The sequence below is a fragment of the Rattus norvegicus genome, chromosome 1 (genome assembly GCF_021556685.1).
Source record: "Rattus norvegicus strain SHRSP/BbbUtx chromosome 1, alternate assembly SHRSP_T2T, whole genome shotgun sequence".
NCBI lineage: Eukaryota > Metazoa > Chordata > Mammalia > Rodentia > Muridae > Rattus > Rattus norvegicus.
In genome coordinates this window covers 3,356,123-3,376,515 of record NC_141534.1, presented here as the reverse complement: position 1 = coordinate 3,376,515, position 20,393 = coordinate 3,356,123, and the positions used below count along the sequence as shown (strand labels likewise).

The window sequence follows — 20,393 nt, the reverse complement described above, 5'->3', positions numbered from 1 at the left end:
CAGGTAGCTATGTCAACTGCCTGATGTGAGTGTTGTGATCCAAAGTTCACCTCAAGATTGAGCAACAGTTTCTCTTAACTGCTAAGCTATATCCAAGTCATGACTAAAATCTTTAAGTAGCAACAGATGGGTCTAAGCATTCGAGAAATGCCTTTAAAATAACTGAAAACACCAGACATTGTTTACTATTAACTTGTCATGGCCTAGACTCCTCTGTCTTGAATCACCTTGGCTTCTAAAACAGCAGGACCTTGCAAGATAGGTCGTCTTCGTCCTTTCTGAGACCTGGTGGTGCGTGCTGTGGCGCTTTGTCTGCTCTGTTCGCTCCTGCTGAGGAACAAGTCGGTCAGGAAGCAGCGCCTCAGCCATGGCATTTAAAGATACCGGGAAGACTCCCGTGGAGCCCGAAGTGGTGATTCACTGGATTCGAATCACGCTCACTAGCCACAATGAGAAGCCGCTGGAGAAGGTTTGTGCGGACTTGACCAGAGGCCCAAAGGAAAAGAATCTGAAAGCGAAAGGACTGGTGCACATGCCCACTAAGACACTGAGAATCACTACCAGAAAAACACCTTGCGCTGAAAGTTCCAAGACCTGGGATCGTTTCCAGATGAGAATTCACAAGCGACTCACTGACTTACATAGTCCTTCTGAGATTGTTAAACAGATTACTTCCATCAGTATTGAGCCAGGAGTGGAGGTTGAAGTCACCATTGCAGATGCCTAAGTCAACTGTTTAAATAAATTGACTTAATTGTTAAATTAAAAAAAAAAAGATAGGGGGTTGGGGATTTAGCTCAGTGGTAGAGCGCTTACCTAGGAAGCACAAGGCCCTGGGTTCGGTCCCCAGCTCCGAAAAAAAAGAAAAAAAAAAAAAGATAGGTCATCTTCTTGATGAGGACTCTGGATCAGAAGTGATCGTCTTGTAAGAACCAGAATAATACCCTCACGGGATGTGATGACAGCAATAAGGATTTCTTTGGTCCACTTTGCAAAACCAGAACTGGGACAGCATGACCAGCAGTGTTTATGCATCCTTTCCCCGTGTCCCGACTTTTCATCTGTATAAGTCCAAAGCTTGTTTCACTACCCTGAAAACTAGCATGCAGATCATTAGTCTCTTATTTTTTCTTCTTCCCAGTGCGGCCACACTGAATAAATATCCTTTCTCTGCTTTTCAAAATTGTCTCTTTAATCTGCTTTTTTGAAGACCAAACCTAGCTTTGGGGAGAGCTAGGATGGTGTTGCAAGACTCCATGCTTTTTGGCCTGAAACTCCAGTTATTAAAAATAGTCACATATTATCATGTCTTGCAACCATGTGTTAGATTGAGTGTTTTTCTTTGTATATTATCCCTGGCTGTCCTGGACTCCCTCTGTAGACCAGGCTGGGCTTAAACTCACAGAGACCCTCCTGTCTCTGCTTCCTGAGTGCTAAGTTGTGAGGTTTAAATGTACAGAAAGAATTTAAACAAAATTACATAATACATGCTGACTGACAAAGACACTTCTCTTTAAAGCCTTAGTATTTTGAGTATGTCTGGGTCAGTGTGTGCCATGGCACCCGTGTGTAGGTCTGAGGACAGCTTTACAGAGACAGTTTGTTCCTTCCACCTTTACATGGATTCTAGGTATCAAATTCAAGTCATCAGGCTTGGATGGCAAGCACGTTTGCCAGCTGAACCACTTTGCTGATCTTAACTAATAGTTCTATTAGTTAACTGTTTATATGAATATAGCATATCATCACCTGGTCTAATAAAATTTATTTTTAACCAGGCCTGGTGGTGCACACCTTTAATCTTAATACTTGAGAGGCAGAGACAGGCCCGCCTGATCTACATAGAGTTCCACGCCACTTAAAGCTAAACAGAGGAGATCTCAACAAACAAATAAACAAACAAGCAAAATAAACAAAAAAAAACCCCACCAAAACTTTTATTTTTAAACACATGTTCCAGTCAAAGCAGTTTTCAAATTTCTTAGAAAAGCTGAGCATGGTGTGCACATCTTTAATCTTAGCACTCAGGAGGTAGAGGCGGGTGGATCTCTGTGAGTTTAAGGCCAGACTGGTCTACAGAGGAAGTTCCAGGTCAGCCAGGGCTGCTACACAGAGAAATGCTGCTCTCTCTCTCTCTCTCTCTCTCTCTCTCTCTCTCTCTCTCTCTCTCACACACACACACACACACACACAAACACACACACACACCATACACATAAAAAGAACAGCAAAAACGCAGAAAAATGAGGTAAGATTTGATTGCCCATGACGAATCACCATCACCAAAGCAAGTCAGAGAGGAAAGGGTTTATTTGGCTTGTGCCTTCCAAGTATAGTCCATTACTGAAGGGCCTTAAGACAGGGCGGGAACTTTGGAGGCAGGAGCTGATACAGAGACCATGTGGAGGTGCTGTTTCCTGCTCTGCATGCTCAGACTGATTTTTTACTAAGCCCAGGACCATCCGCCCAGAGATGGCCCCTCCTACAATGGGCTGGCCCTTTCCCATCAATCAGGAATTTTAAAAATGCTCTACAGCACAGCCCCATTTTATGGAAGCACTTTCTTAATTGAGGGTCCCTCCTCTTAAGTGACGTTAGCTTGTGTGAGGTTGACATAATACTATTCAACAACAAAAAATGTGGCTTTGTTTCTTGTTCTCCCTCTTGTATTCTTCTGGGAATCTTTGGGAAGTTCAAAAATATGTAGTTGGCTAACTCTGGAAAACACCGAGTAAAATATGTTGTACTGAAAGCCCTGTGACTCACTCTGTCCCAAAAATTGCAACCAGACACAGCATTCCCCAGATTTCTCTTTGGTGTCAAGCTTGCTTTGCATCACAGAAAACAGTAAACTCAAATTTTGATTGTGAAAATAGTAGAAATAACAGTGAAATAAGGTACTTAGGAGACAGACAAATCCATATTTGGGTTCAAAGGTTATTATTAATGATCAGTTAAAGGTGGATTCTGTGTCTCACATACTTTCATTTTCTAAGATGTTTCGAAATATTTTCTTCTTCAAATTATCAGAATGTCTCAAATGTGCACATAATCAGACTGGCTGGATATATTAGGTAAATTGAACCTTTGGATAAGTTTTGTGCTCAAATAAATCCAGTTGACGTGAGCTGATTCCAAAGAAGATCAAAGTACATACTGCCTTAATACTGGGTTTATTATTCATAAGCAACTCCCAAGTAAATTCTTGATTTTGCATATGAATGTGAAAGTCAGGTGGATGAAGCCATTTTCTTCATTTTGTAAATATCTGAAACATATGGATGCTAATGAAAAAGTACCATCAAGGTTGAGCTGAGAGGGTGGCACACTTATTCCAGCTCTGAGCAGGTCGAAGCAGCAGGATCAGTAAGTAGTTCAAGGATAGCCTAGGCTGCTGTTTCGAGATCCTGTTTCGAAAGGGAAATCAAAAACACATTCCAAAAGGAGAGGCTTCGTAAAGAATTGTGTTTGTTTGGGGAGAAATTCCTTTCTCATCTCAAATGCACGGAGGCTGCTCACGAAGTTGGCTCCGCCCATAGACGTCAAAGGCCTGCGCAACACCACCAGCTCAGTGGGCCCGCCCCATTTGGGAGGAGTCCGCCCCTCCCCTCTGCCCCGCCCCTTCCCGGGTTGCCACGCCCTCACCTCCCGCCGCCTGGCGCCGGTGTTGTCCAAGATGGAGGGCGCCCTTTCGGCGCCGCTGCCCGTCCGGCTGTTGCTGTTTGTGGCGCTGCCAGCCGCGGGGTGGCTGACCACCAACGCGCCCAGGCCTCTGTCCACAGTCCCGCAGGTAGGGCCGGGCGGGCGCAGCAGGCCGCTCCTCTGCCGGGACCTCCGGGAGGCCGGTCGCGGTGACGCTGACCTCTCCCGCAGGTGGACAGCCGGGGGTGCGGGACTGGACAGGGTCTGGCGGCCCGCTGAGAAGGGAGGGCGCTTTCCCGGATGCCGGGCAGTGTGGGTCCCCCCGCTCCCCGAAGGGGAACGCAAGGAAGGCGCGCAGGCGTCCTTGAATGCGTGTCAAGACTGCGCCTACCGAACTTGAGGTTCGTACACCTCCGGAACCCGCGCGGGTCCTGCCACTCTTTGCTGTCGAAAATGTGCGATCGTCAGTGACCTCGGGCGTTTGTAATAGCTCCTTCCTGGGTTAGAGCCGGCCCTGGGCCCTGGCGATGTTTGTGTTGCTCAATTATAAATTTTCCAGGCCACCTGTGCCTGCTCAGCCGGGACCAGGAGGGAGCGCCTTTCCTGGTCGCAGGGCCACTTGGGCTGGCTGGCGACTGTGAGAGGCTTCCCGGTGGCATCCCAGGGGTTCAACCTCGTTTGAGACTCGACGACGAGGATCTAAGGTCACAAGCCTTTCAGATTCCCGGGTTACTGTGAGAGCCATGCCATTGCAATATTCAGGGGCAGCAAGTTTTTACTTTTGTTGCCACATTTGGCCTTTTCAGTTGTATAGTAGGAGAAAGTTTGGAGATTATAAAATCAGAGTTTTCCCCAAGTGACAAGAAACTTAGGTTTTTAATCTTATTATTTGGTAGGAACACACTAAATACAGAAGTGACTGTCATGATAAGTGTCACTTTTTATTTTTAAAATTTTACTTTATGTGTGTATAGTGTTGAATCAGGAGCTTACGCCATAGCAATGGAGGTCATGGGATAACCTTGTGGAGTCTGTTCCCCATGGTCCTGTTTTGCAACACATGCTTTTACAACCCTTGAGCCATCTCTCCAGCTCTTTATTCTGCTTGTAATGTTTTAGAGTTATACTAGAACTCTTCTGAATACAGAAATCGCAAACATGCAGCAGTGTCAGTAGGGACAACCTTGCAGCTCTGAGCACACTTGTATATGAAATTGTACTTGAGCCACACTTGCTTCTGGGTAAAAATAGCAACAGTGCAGACAAGCACCAAGAAACCAAATAAATATTGGGTGGTTATAAAGTTCTAGAGCTGTGGACTTATTTCCTCTCTTCTATAATTGTGGAGATTCTTCATCAGCACTCATGAATCTAGGAAATATTTGAACCTGCCCACACGGTCAGGAAAAAATGTCTTACTTGGAAGGTTAAGTCCACAGTCCTATAGGTTAGCTCTTGATGATTTTACCATCTCATCTCCCTTTCTGGGTCTCCATTCTACTTTTGGAAAGCAGGCAAAACACCCATGTACATAGAATAAAAAATAAAGGTTAAGAAATGCTTTTTAAAAATTCTCAGAGGGGGGCTGGGGATTTAACTCAGTGGTAGAGCGCTTGCCTAGGAAGTGCAAGGCCCTGGGTTCGGTCCCCAGCTCCGAAAAAAAGAACCAAAAAAAAAAAAAAAAATTCTCAGAGGAAGATTTGTGACCTGGATCTGAATTTAATGTCAGACGAAAGTCAGAAATTGTCTTTTTGCAATGAAATACATTCAAGAGCATCAGAACAAATAGTATGTATGTGGACATGAGTGGATCCTTCAGGCGTGTCAAAAATGATTGCGGTGTGCATTCGCTTAGGGGACACACCTCTGGGTATGTCTGCAAGGCCATGTCCAGAGGTTTAACTCAGGAGAGAAGACCCCATGTACATGCAGGTGTACATGGACCCGTACTCCCAAGTGTATGCATGTGTGTGTAGAGATTGAGTTCAGGCCCTTGAACCTTCGTAGGCTCTGTTGTTGATCCAATATCCCTAGAAAAGAACCAAACTTCTTTCTTTGAAGAAAAAGCAAACCAGTACATCTCTATCTTTTTTTCTTCCACAAACTGTGATTGTGATAAACAAACGAGAAGACGTAACTTCTCAGAAGCTTGTTTCGGGCTTGTGGAAGATTGCTAGTCTCTGGTCCTCCCATGACTGGTGGCACAGCAAGGGTGTGAAGTACCTGTTCAGACTGTACTGCAGTCAGGAAACAGAGAAGGGATTGCTGGTGCCAGCTGCTTTCTCCTTTATCTCTTTGTATCTAATCCAGAGGAGCCCATGATCAGGTGCTGGGCCTGGTCCAGGATGGGTCTTCTCAGTGAAACCTCTGGAGATGGCCTTGCCAACATACCCAGAGGTGTATCCCCTAAGTGGTTCTATGTGCAGTCAGCTTGACAGTGAGGATTAGCTATGGGAGGGGGGGGTGCAGTGTGCTGTGGGGGCTGGTGTGTTACGATGAGATGGCTCAGTGGGTAAAGATACCTGCTGGTGAGCCTTGTGATAATTTATGCAGCCCCCCCCACTCCTAATCACACTAGACTAATTGTCTGCATCTCCAGCCCTAATAGGAAAGCTTTGATTAACAGTAACAAGTCCCTGTGGCCAGTGGTATTTCTTGAAGTAGTGCTTTTCTACAGAGTATGCCATCAGTGAGCTTAGGTCTTTGGGTAATTGCTGATTGACCTGTCCTTGAGCAACAGCAGAACGGCCTGCTGCAAACCTCAGCAGACGTGCTCAAGGAGGGCAGAGTGGATTCCATAGGAAACCACTGGTTGTCCATGGCAGTGGATCCAGTGGGTAACCTACTGACCCCGACAGAGCCTTGTAAATAAGTAACTGCCTCTACACATCAGTCACCTTAATGAAGGAAGTGAGGTCTGGTTAAATGCTCTGCTTCTGCACAGCTCACAAACAGATAAAGCTAAGCAGTGCACTGTTTAAAGAGACGGCTAGCAAAACTGTGAAGAAAAGTGGGGAAAGATTAGTATAAATCAGAACAGAAATTTCTCCTGTGGGGTGGGGTTAGTGGGTATGAGTAATACTCTCTACCTAAACACACACACACACACACACACACACACACACACACACACACACTTTAAAATAACAAATTTTAAAATAGTCGATGTTATTTTTAATTGGATATGGGGAACTCAGACCAATTTGGAAAAATCTTTGGTTTTAGATCCAATGGCACACATTCTCCCAACTTTTGTCCGTGTCAACCGTAGGCCCAAACGTGCAGCATTCTGTACATCATCTTGGGGTTGTACAGTGTGCAGGGTGGTAACCTCAGATCAGAGGTCTGTGAACCCCAGGCTCCTTGGTAGAAACAAAGACCCAGGCTGTGTTCTAGACTGGGATAGCTCTGGTACAGCCTCAGTTCAGTGGAGAAAGCCCAAAAAGTCCTGGACCCAAAGGATTAGGCAGTAGCTGGGGATACATAGAGTAGTTTGGTTACTCAGCAAGCCCAAGTTGATGCATCCAGCAGAGAGAAGGATAGATAAGAAGTGGTCCCCGTGTGGCCAGGAAAGATCAGGGCCACCAGGCTTGTGACTCCTCCTGGTTTTTGGCACCATTTGATAAGTTATATCTCCCCAACTCAATGAGCCAACTTAAGCCAAATTTATATATGTATATATGTTTGTTTGTTCGAGCTGCTCTTGGTGGGTGAGCTTACCTTTGGGTGACCCCAAGGAAGGAGGCCAGGGAAGTCACTATGGGAAGGGAAACAGAGGGGAAAAGGAAGAGAAAGAGAGAAAGTATACACAGAGAGAAGAGAAATGGGGAAGAAGAAAAGGAGAGAAACCAAAATGTCTGGGTTATATAGTAAAGAGCCCCTGGGGGAAGGGCAGCTCAGCCCCTGGGCTGGAAAGTTCAGGGTTGGGGGCAGGATGTGCCAGGTAGGGACTGAAGGATGCTGGGAGATCCTGGAGGCCAGGTCTGCTTTGGTATGTAAAATACCTCAGTCCCTGTCCTGGGGTCTGAAACCAAACATAATAATAAAAGAAGAAATGAGGAACAAACTGGTTCTTCTCTAGGTAAATGGCTTAGCAAGGAAGGCAGTTGCTTCGAAGTCTGACAGCCTGAGTTTGAGCCAGAACCAAAGGTGGAAGGAGAGAACAGACTACTCCAAAATTACCCTCTGACCTTCATAGATGCAGGTAGTATGTGTGCACACATGTTGTTGTAAAAATATAAAAAATAGAAAAGTATATTGTTGTCTTTTACCTTGCTTAGGTCTGCACCGCAGTGCCCCAAGATATCTGCCAGATATCTGGGCAGAAACACATCCTAACTTCTCCAGGGCGGCCCAGTGTCTCCAGCCGTCTCCAGCGGCTGCACACTTTTCCTGCACTCAATCCCTCACACCCTCACATAAAAGAACACACAACACAATAATCTTAGATCCAATTGATAAGATATAATTGCCCATTTAAGCATACAAAGCCCTGTACCATCCATCCCTTAAGAACATTGATAACAACCTGTAAATACACAGAGTGAGATCTTTACGTCAGCCTCCATTGTCCTGCCACCGCTTCTCCTCCTCTCCCCCCTCTCTTTTCCAGTCTCCTCCTCTTCAAACTTTTCTCCCGTCCATCCTTCCTTCTCATCCAATGACAGGCCTCCTTCTATCTTGTACCTGCCTCACATGTGACATCATCCCCCCCCCATACACACACAATAAGAACAAAGAAAAATGTAAAAGAACCAGGTTATTTTCATGTGTAAAGTGTATATCTGTCCAACCTATACCTTTGTTTTGCAGGATGGCATCAGAATTAATGTAACTACCCAGAAAGACAATGGGGAAGTATCTAAAGAGCAGGTTTGTCTCCTTTTGATTATATTTTTACTATAACCTTTAGCCAGGAACTTTTACTGATTGTACTAGTCCATTTTCTGTTATTACATTGGAATGCCCAAGGCAGGCTACTAAATATAAATATATAAAATCTATGTCAGCCTGTATGAGGCTTCGCTAAGGAGGTTGGGAATAGTACCTCATTCCTGTAATCCCTGCACTTTGGAGGCTGAGGCAGAAGGTTTACCTCAAATTAAAGCCAGCCTGTGCTTCTTAAGTAGTGAGACTGTCTTAAAAAACCAAAAACCAAGAACCAGAAGGATGGTTCAGTGGTTAAGAGCACTGACTGCTCTTGCAGAAGATCCAGGTTTGATTCCCAACACACCCACGTGGCAGCTTACACCCATCTGTAACTGACGTAGACCAGCAGGTCATTCTTCAGTGACAGGGTTCTGAGGGAGATGAGAAGATTAAGAAGATAGGAAAGTTAGGGTCAGGAGGGCTTGCAGAGGCTATGTCTTATGTCAAACAAGCTTATTGTGTATAGAGTCTCGGATGCCGGTTTTTATTGGAGAAATGGTACGGTATCAGCAAAAGTGGGAAGAAGCCAGCAGGAAGTGATTCAAGCAGCTCTGTACAAGGGGGAACACTGGGTGTCTCAAGGGAGTCCGAGGGCAGGGTCAAGACACATAACAAAGCCCTTCAGGGTGGGAATTGTTGGGTTCTCAAAGATCTGAATTCATAGCTGTCCCAAGGTCCTGGCTCCAGGCCATACTGACTCTGTCAAGCATGCTCAAGGTTTAGAGAAAGCTTAGAAGAATGTTCCTGCTGTACATCAGGGCCTCAGGGAAAGCCTTGGGTCAGCCTAGCCTTCAACATGTATCTTCACTTCCAGGGACCCACACCCTGTTTTCCTCTTAGACACTACACACACATGGTGAACAGACATACACTACACACACATGGTGAACGGACATACATTCAGGCAAAACATTTGTACAAATAAAATAAAAGTAAATAATTTTTCAAAAAAGAAATCAAACAAAACAGAAGCCATAAACAAAACCAAAAGGGCTTTGTTATTTTGTTTTTAGCCTAGTTACAGAGGTTCAAGCATATCTTGCTGGTGTTGGTTATCTTTGGTCTTATGGCAAATGGTACCACAGCGATAGGAGCTAACAGGAGAACAGATTTATTTTGCCAGATACCAGATAAGAGCAACTGGGCCCACAGTTCCTTTGAAGACATTATCTTAGGGGTTACACATCTACCACTAAGCTTTGTGTCTTGGAGGGTTCCCCCTCCCTTAAACCTCACCACACCGAGACAGACCAAGTTTCCTACACATGGATCTTTGAGGGACAAAGCATACCCAAACTATAACACCTGTCCACACAGAGTTAGATGATGTATTCTTGATATGAAGAGTTTGTGGTCGTTTATAAACCATTGGAATTAATGTATATGCTGCTTTATTTTAAGGTTGTTCTTAACATAACCTATGAGAGTGGACAGGTGTATGTGAATGACTTACCTGTAAATAGTGGTGTAACCCGAATAAGCTGTCAGACTTCGATAGGTGAGTACTGAATTGTTTGCAACATTATTCTGTCTTTAATAATCCTAAATTCGTTCTGAATGTGAAGTGCCACCTTACACACACCGATGGTGTAGTAGTAGCTAAGGCCTTTCAGTCTGTGTTGACTACTGATCCACTGTTCACTTGTTCTTTCCTGGGACTGACCTTTAATTCCTGGTAGGTTAGCAGTGTAAGAGTGAGCATACACATGGACTAGCCCTCTGGGAAACCCTAGTTCTCATTCTGGCTGTAGAAGATAAACATTACAAATTGTGTGTGTGGCTCCTCCTCTATTTTTCTTACTCATTTGTCAGCAAATGTGTATGGTGTTTTGTCTGCATGTGTAGCTGTATCATGTGTGTACCTGGGGCCCAAGAAGGCCAGAGAGGGTGTTGGCTCCCCTGGACCTGGAGTGGTAGGCAGGTGTGAGCCGCTGTGTGGGTTCTGAGAACCAGTCCCAGGTTCTCTGGGAGAGCAGCAAGTGCTTTTAACTGCTGCTGAGCTCTCTCTTCAGCCCCTGCTTTTCTTTGTAAACCTCAAGGGCTTTGGTTATTTAAAGAATCAGATAATGTTTTATTGGATTATATAATTTTATTTGACTTACATAAATGGCACGGGAGGTGTCACTCCTGTCTATGGCTTCTGAGAAGTAATGACTGGGCCCGTTTGGCACTGAGGTGGGGAGTTAAGCAGGGTTATTCATTCATGTCTGAAAGCAAGCATCACTGAGGAGAGTCTTTCAAAGCTGACTACTGCAGCAGAGAGGAAGTCAACGTCAGGGGCTTTTGCTGTTTTTAATTTATTCGACAGTAGAGGTATGAGAGTTACCGCTCTGCTGTATTTCTCTTGTGTCCTAGGCTGTGGTCTTAGCTGTGCTGACCAGGCTGAGAGGAGCATTAGTGGATAAACAGGCAACTAAAACTCTGCTTTATTAAGCATGGCATTGTGACATGCAGATTTGTGTTTCCGTATTCCCAGCTCCTGGGGCAGCTGAGCTAGGAGAATCACTGGGTCTGGACGGAGGAGTGAGGGGAGATGCATGCCTCCCCCCAGCTCAGAGAGGTGCTGGAGACAAAGCTCAGTGGGAGATCTTTGCCAAACAGACCACAGTAAGCACAGCAAAACCACTTAGACAATGAAAGACAATGCCGAGGTGCCTAACTAAAGGAGAGCTAGTTGACAGCACCAGAGACATCAGGGCTGACAGCATTGGAGCCCAGAGGGCACTAATCACAATTACATCTGCCACTTACCCCAAATTACTGTGATCGTGGTAAGGCTAGAGCCTAAGGAGGAGCTGGGTGAGGTCACTGACAACACTGAGTGGTTAATGAATTGTATCCGGTGTTCTAGATCAAAGGAACAGCCCTTTAATGGCTCACAGTGAATTAAGTCACTAGGCGGTGGCGTGCATTTAGGAATGTATGTCTGTACTGTTTTGACAAATAGCCCTCCCATTTGGGAGGCAACAACTAAATGTTTGTGTTGTGGCAAATTGATCAGTGTGTACCTCTTTAAAAGGGTTTTAAAGGTTTATATCGTCTGTGTGGGTGCCCAGAGGTTAGAAGGGAACATTTGATCCTATTACAGCTATTTGTGAGATATCTGCTGTGCATGCTGGGTTCTGAACTCAGATCCTCTGATAGGGTAGTAAGCTCTCTTAATAGGTGGACATCTCTATTCCCTCAATTTGCTTTTTGGAGAAAGTCTTGTTATGTGGCCCTAGCTGGTCTCGTGCTGCCTCAGCTGCCCAAGTGCTGGGATTAGAGGTGTGCACCTCTATTCCTGGCTGTTTTACTCTTTTAAAATGTTCTCTTTATCTTTGAGAATCCCATACATATGTGCAGTGAAATATGTTCAGATCTCTCCCCGTCACCATTACAGGTTGGTAGACCACTCACCCTTTCTCCACCCCGATCTGTCTAGCTGTAAAGCCACTACTGGGGTGTGAGCATGAGTCTGACTCCCCGGCAGCTTGCCGTCCATGTGCACTGCATTGCTCCGCATTTGCAGACACCAGGAAACCCTAGCAGAGGCGCAGCCACTGTAGTGTGGTACATTCTGATTTCAGACCAGCAAGCATTTCCTGATCCAGTGAGCGGAAGCCATTGGAAGGACTTGCCAGCTCATCTCTGCTTCTATAAATCTGAGACTGATAAGGTCAGGGTTAAAGGAAGCCAGTAAAACCTGTTTGCCACTGTCTTGTTCCAAGTCAGTGTCATACAAATCATCAAATACAGTAACTGCTGTAATGGCAATTTTTGTACAAAATCTCACTAGTTTTTGTTTTTGTTTAATAGTGAAGAGTGAAAATCTGGAAAATTTGGAGGAGAAAGAATATTTTGGAATAGTCACTGTAAGGATCTTACTTCGTGAGAGGCCTGTGACATATAGTACCAGTTCACAGCTAATTGTCATTCAGGAGGAGGTTGTGGAGCTCGATGGAAGACAAGTAAGACACTGTGCTTGTTAACTGGAGATTAAGTTCGTGTTTTGTAAAAATGTTGTGCTGTTGTTTCTGAATCGATGAGCAAGAAGGTTGTCTTAGTAACTTTTCTATTGCTGTGAAGAGACCATGACCAAGGCAATGTAGAGAAGAAAACATTTGGGGCTGGCTTATGGTTTCAGAGGGTTAGTGCATTATCATCACAGTGGGGCACATAGAGAAGGAGCTGAGAGCTGCGTCCTGGTCTATAGGCAGAGAGAGACTGTGCTGTGCCTCTAAGCTCACTTCGGTGATGCACCCCCTGCAACAAGGCCACACCTCCTGGTTCTGCCCAGACAGGTCCACTAACTGGGAGCCAATCTCACTCACACCTCACAAAGCCCTAGAATTGTCTGCATCTAATCACATAGCATTCTTTTTTTTTTTTTTTCTTGGTTCTTTTTTTCGGAGCTGGGGACCGAACCCAGGGCCTTGCGCTTCCTAGGTAAGCGCTCTACCACTGAGCTAAATCCCCAGCCCCATCACATAGCATTCTTGGTTTTGTATTTTCTTTTTCAAATCTGACATTTGTACTCCTTTCTCGGGTTCTGAGTATCTGTAGACAGAGGTGGTGAAGGCCTTGGTGGTGTTCGTATTTCTGTGGTCATTTTCCTCGGTGCTGTGTGAATGAAGTGAAGCTGCACTGAAGCTGTAAATGCTACACAGAGGAGTGGGAGGGACAAGGATGAGTTTCTTAGTTACTGAAGCAAAGGAGGAGAGGCCACTTTTAACCTCTAGGACATCATTTAAAGTAAATAGGACCTATTTTTCTTTCTTTTATAGGCTCAACAAAAGAATGTTACTGAAATCAACATTTTAGTTAAGAACCAGAGAGTACTCAGACGTTCAAACTTTTTCCTTCCTTTGGAAGAAAGCATGCTTTATTCTATTTCCCAAGACAGTGACATTTTATTCACGCCTCCCGATTTTTCCAAAAAAGGTATTTAAAAAAACATTATTTAAAATATTAATGAAATTATTTTGCTTTATATACTTAAAAAAGATTGTGTGTGTGTGTATGTGAGAGAGAGAGAGAAAGAGAATGTATGTATGTATGTATGTATGTATGTATGTATGTATGTGTACCTCTATAAAGGCCAGAAAAGCGGGGTTGGGGATTTAGCTCAGTGGTACAGCGCTTAAGGCCCTGGGTTCGATCCTCAGCTCCGGGAAAAAAAAAAAAAAAGGCCAGAAAAGAATCAGACCCTAGAGATGTAGTTCCAACTCGGGTTCTGAGAACTGAACTTGAATTTGTAATACTCCCGTTTCCCAAGTCTAGGATACAGGCATGAGCCACCATGCCTGGCAGAACTGAAAATGTAGATTCTCTGTGTGACAAAACGGTAACTTTTGTAAACCCTTATAGTTTTCCCTTCTGGTGCTAACTCAGTAAATAAAATTCTTGTTCTGTCACAGTGTCATGTGTGTCAGTGTTGTAATCAGGGACATTAACTGGAGATTAATGTCTGGTGCTCTGGTAGGGCTTGTAGCAGATGCCAGCCGCTGCTGCAGTTTGGTGACCTCGCTCTCCCTCTTCAGTAGGAACTGTTGGCTCACTGCAGACCACCAGCCACTACCTCGTGGGGGACTTGGGAACCACGGTGGATGGAAATGCTTTACCTGGCAAGTTGCCTGAGACGCCTCTCAGAGCAGAGCCGCCATCTTCATACAAGGTAATTCAAACACTTGGTGATGCCTTTTCATGGTGCTGCCAGCGTAGTTATGGTTACAGTGAAGATAAATGTGTCCTTTAGAGTGAGGTAGAAAACATAAAGACAAACAGCATATCACTTTTAATGATGGAGGCATTTGGTTTTGATGTTATTTCAGACTGTAGCCGGGACTGAACTCTGAGGAAAGGGAAGCCTCCTCTTTATCTCCTGAGTGCTGGTGCTGCAGGTGTGAGGCACCACGCTCGGCTCACTAGGCTTGTTTTATTTCTTAAATGTGTATGTATTCTGTGTGTGCACACAGGCATGTGCGTGCTGTGCATGCCACGGGGACAGCTTTCAGGACGTTGCTCCTCCCTTTACCTGAGGATCCCATGAACCACATTCAGGTCATGAGGCTTAACCACAGGTTTCTCCATGAGCTATCTCACCAGCCATTATCGTAATCCTAACGCGGTATTCATGGTGTTCCCTTTTCCCTCTGGAAGCTTCACTTACTGATTAAGTCAGGTCACGACTATCGAGGCCATGGACTTCATTTAGTTGGGAAGCTCCCGTTCCAAAGTTCATTCTTACATTTCCACTTTTTTTTATTATTCAGCTCCTGCCTTTTATACACACAGGTGCAATGTGCCCTGGAGTTCCCACACAATGATTGAGTGTTGCTAAAATGATACATTTGGAGTCATGCTGTTTAGGATTAAAGTGTGATCTGCCATTCACTATTTATGTGACCTTCTTAACCTCTTTAACTTACGTCTTAGGTTAGCCTGTGCTTACTCTGTCAAGCACTATAAAATATTTCATCAAGGTGTCATAAAGAATAAATGGGTATTCCATGGGAAACTATATCAGTACCCACTAGGAACTTTATGTCACACATGTTTACAGATACACTTCAGGGGGTATCCTAGTATGTCTACCCCTGAATGGGTAAGGTCTATAAGTAGTTCTCACTGAAGGTCAAACTACTGATTTGGGGTTGCTGGAGTCTAGGTTAGTGGGGTAGTGTGCACCATGGCATCTCCCAACAGGTCCGCCATAAAGGGAACTGTCTCCATTCTAAAAGCTGTGGGGTTTGTTTCTTCCTTTCCTTGTCCTTTACCTGCAACAGTGGACAGGCCTGTGGGCCTGTGTACTAGTTAGTGAGCATTAATATTCCCGTGTGTGTGTGTGTGTGTGTGTGTGTGTGTGTGTGTGTGTAACAAATTTTAAAATTATAAAATATTTAGGTACATTGTAAAATAGAATTTTGTTGTCATGTTATATGTGCCCTGCAGCCACCCCATCCCATCACTGTAGAATTAGACAGAAGCACTCATTTTTGAGCTATTTACCTTACCCAAAGCCAGGCTTTTTCTTTTTTTCCTCCCTCCCTCCCTCCCTCCCTCCCTCCCTCCCTCCCTCCCTCCCTCTCTCCTTTCCTTTCTTAGTTACTTTTTTAAAAATTTATTTATTTATTCTATATAAGTACACTGTTCCTGTCATCAGACACACCAGAAGAGGGCATCAGATCCCATTACAGATGGTTGTGAGTCACCATGTGGTTGCTGGGATTTGAACCCAGGACCCCTGGAAGAGCAGTCAGTGCTCTTAACCACTGAGCCATCCCTCCAGCCTCTTAGTTTCTTTTGACACACATGTAACCACTGTTATAATCAAGACATAGGTTGTTTCTGTCAATCCAAAGCCAAACCATAAAGAAATTTAGCCAGGCATGGTAGTAAGTAATCCACAAAAATATTACACAAGAGGCCACGCACTGTGATGTATGCCTTTAACCTCAGCACTGGGGAGGTAAAGGCAGGTGGCTCTCTATATTGAGGGTTTCAGCCCAGTCTGGTGTAGGGCAAGTAGACTGTGCCACCAGAGAGAACTGGTAAGGTTGAGTAGGCTCAGAACCCGGGGAAATCTCAGAATTGAGCATGGCAGGAGTGGAGCCATTCCCTGTCGAACCACCTGATCGGGACAGGTAACCATGATACCCACTGAGAGAACCATGACAATTGGTCATGTAGTATTAAAAACCTGAAGTCCTCCATGCTTATGAGGTGTCTAGATGGGCTCCCTGTCTTCAGCCAGTGAGCTTCCTTCCCTTCCTGGGCATCCCTTTCTGCAGAAGGTATTTAATCTCTGGTTCATCCTGAGTAAGGTGTGTGTATTCACATCTGCCATCAAATAAAACAGTTTGGACAAGCAAGGACCTTCTCCTTCATCAAGGATCGCCATGGGCCTTTGTCATAAAGAGCCACGCCCACATCTCCTGGAGAAGGTCTTCCCTCTCCCAGCCCCTCCAGGCTCACTCACTGGGAGCCAAACTGGACTCTGCCCCTATCCGAGGCTCAGCCTTCCCCTTCTGAGTAAACGCCCTGAGGGGAAGCACTTTAGGGCAAGTGCAGACCCTTGGGACCCCCCACTCCCAACTCTCAGTGTTACCCCAGCGGCACCTGGGTCCACAGGAGACTGGGAACCATAGCAATCGTCCCAGATCCTGCTGTTTCTCACCCAAGAAAACACAGACCAGGACCCCTATCACAGACTGTGTTCTGCCTGCCCTGAGCTGTGTGCCAGCAGTACCTAGTGGCAAGGCAGCCCCACAGCCCCTGCAGAGAGGCCCTGTCTCAAAAGAAAACAGAAATTTAAATTTTTAGTTTGTGGAACAGGCCTTTCTAATCAAAAGCCACTTCCCAGGTAATGTGCCAGTGGATGGAGAAGCTCAGGAAGGCACTCTGTGGGTTCTGGAGCGGCGTGTTCCCAGTGTTGTTCATGTTTCTGAACGTCATGGTGGTTGGAGTTCTGGGAGCAGCAGGAGTCATTGCGCTGTTAAAGTTGCTTTTCCCTGTGCGTGAGAACAAGTAAGTACCAGAGTTTCAGACATCGTTGATCTTAACTATTAAAAAGGAGGTTGTTTTACTGTATGTTGTGGTAGAAAATATTGTACAGTACAAAGTATAGTAGTTATGGTCAGACAGTGGGAGAAAAAAATAACTTTCCAGTCTACTTTCCCATTTTAGTGGAATTAAGAGACATTTGTGTACTATTTGAGATGGCTGTACTTTCAGAGATGCAACCATAGAAGAGATTGCTGGTTCTCTGAAGAGTAGAGAGTGAGCAGGAAAACTAGGAAGTGCTGTGTGACGGAGCAGTGAGACCCACACCAACGAGTCTCAACTCCAGAGCCTCACTTTAGTTCATGTCAGATGACTGGGGTCTTCCTCTCTTACCATTTGTAAGGGATAGGGTCTCATGTGGCCCCGACTGGCCCTGAACTCGTCCCTGTGGCTGAGGATGGCTTTGGACTTCTGATCCTTCTACCCACACCTAAGTGTGGGGTCATAGGTGTATGACAGCAAGCCTGGCTGGACACTGAGTGTTCTTGATTTCATTTGGTACTGTGGCCACTGGCAAACAGGTTTGTTGTTTCCACTCCACTCTTCATTACTCTGGCTCTCAGCTTTCACATCGTAAGTCATGAAGTTGATTGCTGAATGGCTAAGGGTTAAAGTGGCCACAGAATTTTGAGGGCAAGAGGCAGAGAGCCTTGTATACTCACTCCCGCTGTTAGACTGGCCCTAGACAGAATGGTCCTGAGGATGGCAGTTCCAGGAGGTCTGGCGGGGCAGGGACAGGGACGAGAGTAAGTCACCTGTTAATCCTGACAGTCTGATGGCTGCTTAGTTTGTCTGATGGCTGCTGCCATCCATCTTAGGTACCTGCTCTCTCTGAGTCAGTTTGGGTGTTTTTAGATGGGTCTCTGTATATGCAGACCAGACTGACTCTGAACTCACAAATGACCCTCTGGCCTGTACCTCCTGAGTATTGACATTCCAGGTGTGAGTCACCACAGGTGGCTTATAAATGACGGAGGTGAGGGGACTGCATCGTCCCTGGATATGGTTACTTAGTAACCACTGGCCTGGTTTCTCTGATATGCCTTTAAGCCCATGTTCTAGGTTAGGAGGTAGTAGACTTATTTAATTCAGTCATCAGCCTTTGTATCGTGGCCTGTGTTCAACAGCTGGTGGGGACCATGTTGTCAGAGCAAGAGGGAGAGTCACTGTGTGTCAGCATTTGGCACCCAAAGTGAAGCAAATTGCTGCATTGTGTAATAAAGTGGACTCTCTTAGAGCGGGATGCCACTTGAAAACTGCTGTTGTATGCCACATGGAGTAACTTAGAGCAGCACATAGCATGTCCACATATCCAGTCAGCTTGCTTGATTTTTAAACCGACCTCAGTTGCTATTTTAATAGGAGAAATCTGGAAAAGGTAACATAGGACCTTGGGTTCAAAATGAAAGCCCCATCCATTGTGTGGTCGGGGTTGTGTCTCCATGGACAGTGTCTGGAGAGTTGTCTGGGCTCTGCTTTCACCGGCACTCACCAGTCCAGGGCAACGACAGCTCTTGCCTTGAAGACGTATGCTTCCCTTCATGTGGGAACAGGCAGTGGTCTATGCCCTCTAGTCCTAGTTGTGTTTGGTTAAAGAGAACTTGGAGCCAAGGTCTGCACGTGCTTTATAAGCCATGGGAAGCAAGGAGGGCTGTAGCCTTGAAGCAGCACTGCTGTATGCCAGCCTTCTGAAGGAGGCAGCGATGTGGGCGGTAACGGCTTCTCTTGCATTGCAGAGGAATTCTTCAGGTGGATAAAATGAATGGGATCTCTGTGGTACCTATCATCTTATACCCAGACGGCTCTGAGAAAACAGCAGAAAAACTTACAGATAAAACAGATATTTAAAACCCCATCTCCAATCATGGACTCTACTGTCTATCATCCCCAGACTCGCCATTTGAATACCATTTTATTTAAATTATTAATCAATTTATTCATAAAAATTGCCAAATTCCCAAGACCTTTACAGGTGGCCTTTCTAGTGCCCGGCTACAGCTCACCTCATCAAGCACGGGCTGGCTGTTCTGAAGAAGAATTACTAAGGAAAGTTTAAGTGGAAAGAAGATAACTGAGAAATACCAAGCTGAAAGGAGACGTAAGACAAAGCGACTGCCAAGAACTCCCAGGTGCCTTTGCTGCAGAAATTGTAACTGATTACTATTGTAAGATTTTATAAGAAGCACTTTATGAAATTCTAATTTAAAAGCTGGAGAATTTAACAGCTATTTTGTTTACTCAGTACAATGTGCCTTTATATCACATACATGACTCAGTATAAAATCACTGAAGTGTGTCATGATTTGTGTCTGTACCAGAACTCTTTACCTTGAATGCACCAGGATTTATAATAGTGACATGGTCTCACTCTAAAATAAACTTTTTTTTTTTTTAAAGAATTGCTTTATTTTTAGTTTATGCATGGGGGAGAGAGTTTGCGCAGGTGATAAAAATGCCTGTTGAGGCCAGAAGAGGGCACTGGATCTCCTGCCACTGGAGCTGCAGAGTGGTGGAGTGCTCTGCCTGCTGTGGGCACTGAGAACCACTCAGCTCTAATATCTTCACGGAATTAAGGCTATGGCCTTAGCCTTCCGGTTCTAAGTACATGTATTTGTAAGTGTGTTTCATGCTGTTTCTTCACTGTCACTCAGAATTGCCTGTTTCAACCGTGTTATCTGGAACACACCACTTATTCCATGTGGTACTTTTTATTTCACCTAAAGAGTTTTGAAAGCCAGAACTGGTAGAGCAGCACCTCTGTAGTCCAGCACTTAATGACATGATAGAAGACCTCGCTAGGCCAGAGTCATGCTGGGTCAGGTTCTTGGCTGTAACCCATTGTAAAAACATGGCCCAAGAATGCACTTGCTGTTGCTTTGCCTCCTCTACCAAAGTGGGGAATTGAACCCATGGAAGTCAGGAAAGCACTGCTGAGCTCAGGGACCAGGCCTATGGGCAGGAAGGATGACAAGTATGACGGCCAAGTTGAATCTTGATCATTTTCATATGTAGTCCAGGCTGGTCTTAGACTCAACATGACCTTGATCATGGATTCCCCAGCACACTGGGAGGTAACACTATGCTTGGTTGTGTACAGCGCTGGTATCAAACTTAGGGCTTTATGCACATGTGCCATTCCTAGCCCCAGCTGGATTGTTTGTCTTTTCAAGACAGGGTTTCTCGGTGTAGCTGTCCTGGAACTCACTCTGTAGGCCACACTGGTCTAGAACTCAGAGACTGCCTGCCTCTGCTTCCTCCCAAGTGCTGGTATTAAAGGC

General features: G+C 45.2%; 1 protein-coding gene and 1 pseudogene across 7 annotated transcripts; both read left to right on the top strand.

The window, feature by feature from the left end:
- Positions 1-358: 358 nt before the first annotated feature.
- On the top strand, positions 359-727 carry LOC120098771 (40S ribosomal protein S20-like; annotated as a pseudogene). Its single transcript, XR_015654012.1, has one exon. The product of XR_015654012.1 is annotated as a 40S ribosomal protein S20-like (transcript).
- Positions 728-3,645: 2,918 nt separating this feature from the next.
- Ginm1 (glycosylated integral membrane protein 1) lies at positions 3,646-19,511 on the top strand. Of its 6 annotated transcripts, none has more exons than XM_087567218.1 (9): positions 3,651-4,043; positions 7,724-7,846; positions 8,455-8,514; positions 9,973-10,069; positions 12,370-12,521; positions 13,338-13,494; positions 14,097-14,227; positions 16,916-17,079; positions 18,852-19,511. In XM_087567218.1, exons 2-9 carry the CDS (start codon positions 7,841-7,843, stop codon positions 18,961-18,963), a joined length of 879 nt encoding a protein of 292 aa, XP_087423344.1. In that variant the 5' UTR covers positions 3,651-4,043; positions 7,724-7,840; the 3' UTR covers positions 18,964-19,511.
- The last annotated feature ends 882 nt before the right edge of the window (positions 19,512-20,393 follow it).

Excerpts from the sequence above, each read along its gene's own strand:
- Ginm1 (XM_087567197.1), top strand. The coding sequence starts at position 3,677 with ATGGAGGGCGCCCTTTCGGCGCCGCTGCCCGTCCGGCTGTTGCTGTTT. Across the intron at positions 8,515-9,972 it reads GGGAAGTATCTAAAGAGCAG|GTTGTTCTTAACATAACCTA; the intron begins GTTTGTCTCCTT and ends CTTTATTTTAAG. Across the intron at positions 12,522-13,337 it reads TGGAGCTCGATGGAAGACAA|GCTCAACAAAAGAATGTTAC; the intron begins GTAAGACACTGT and ends TTTCTTTTATAG.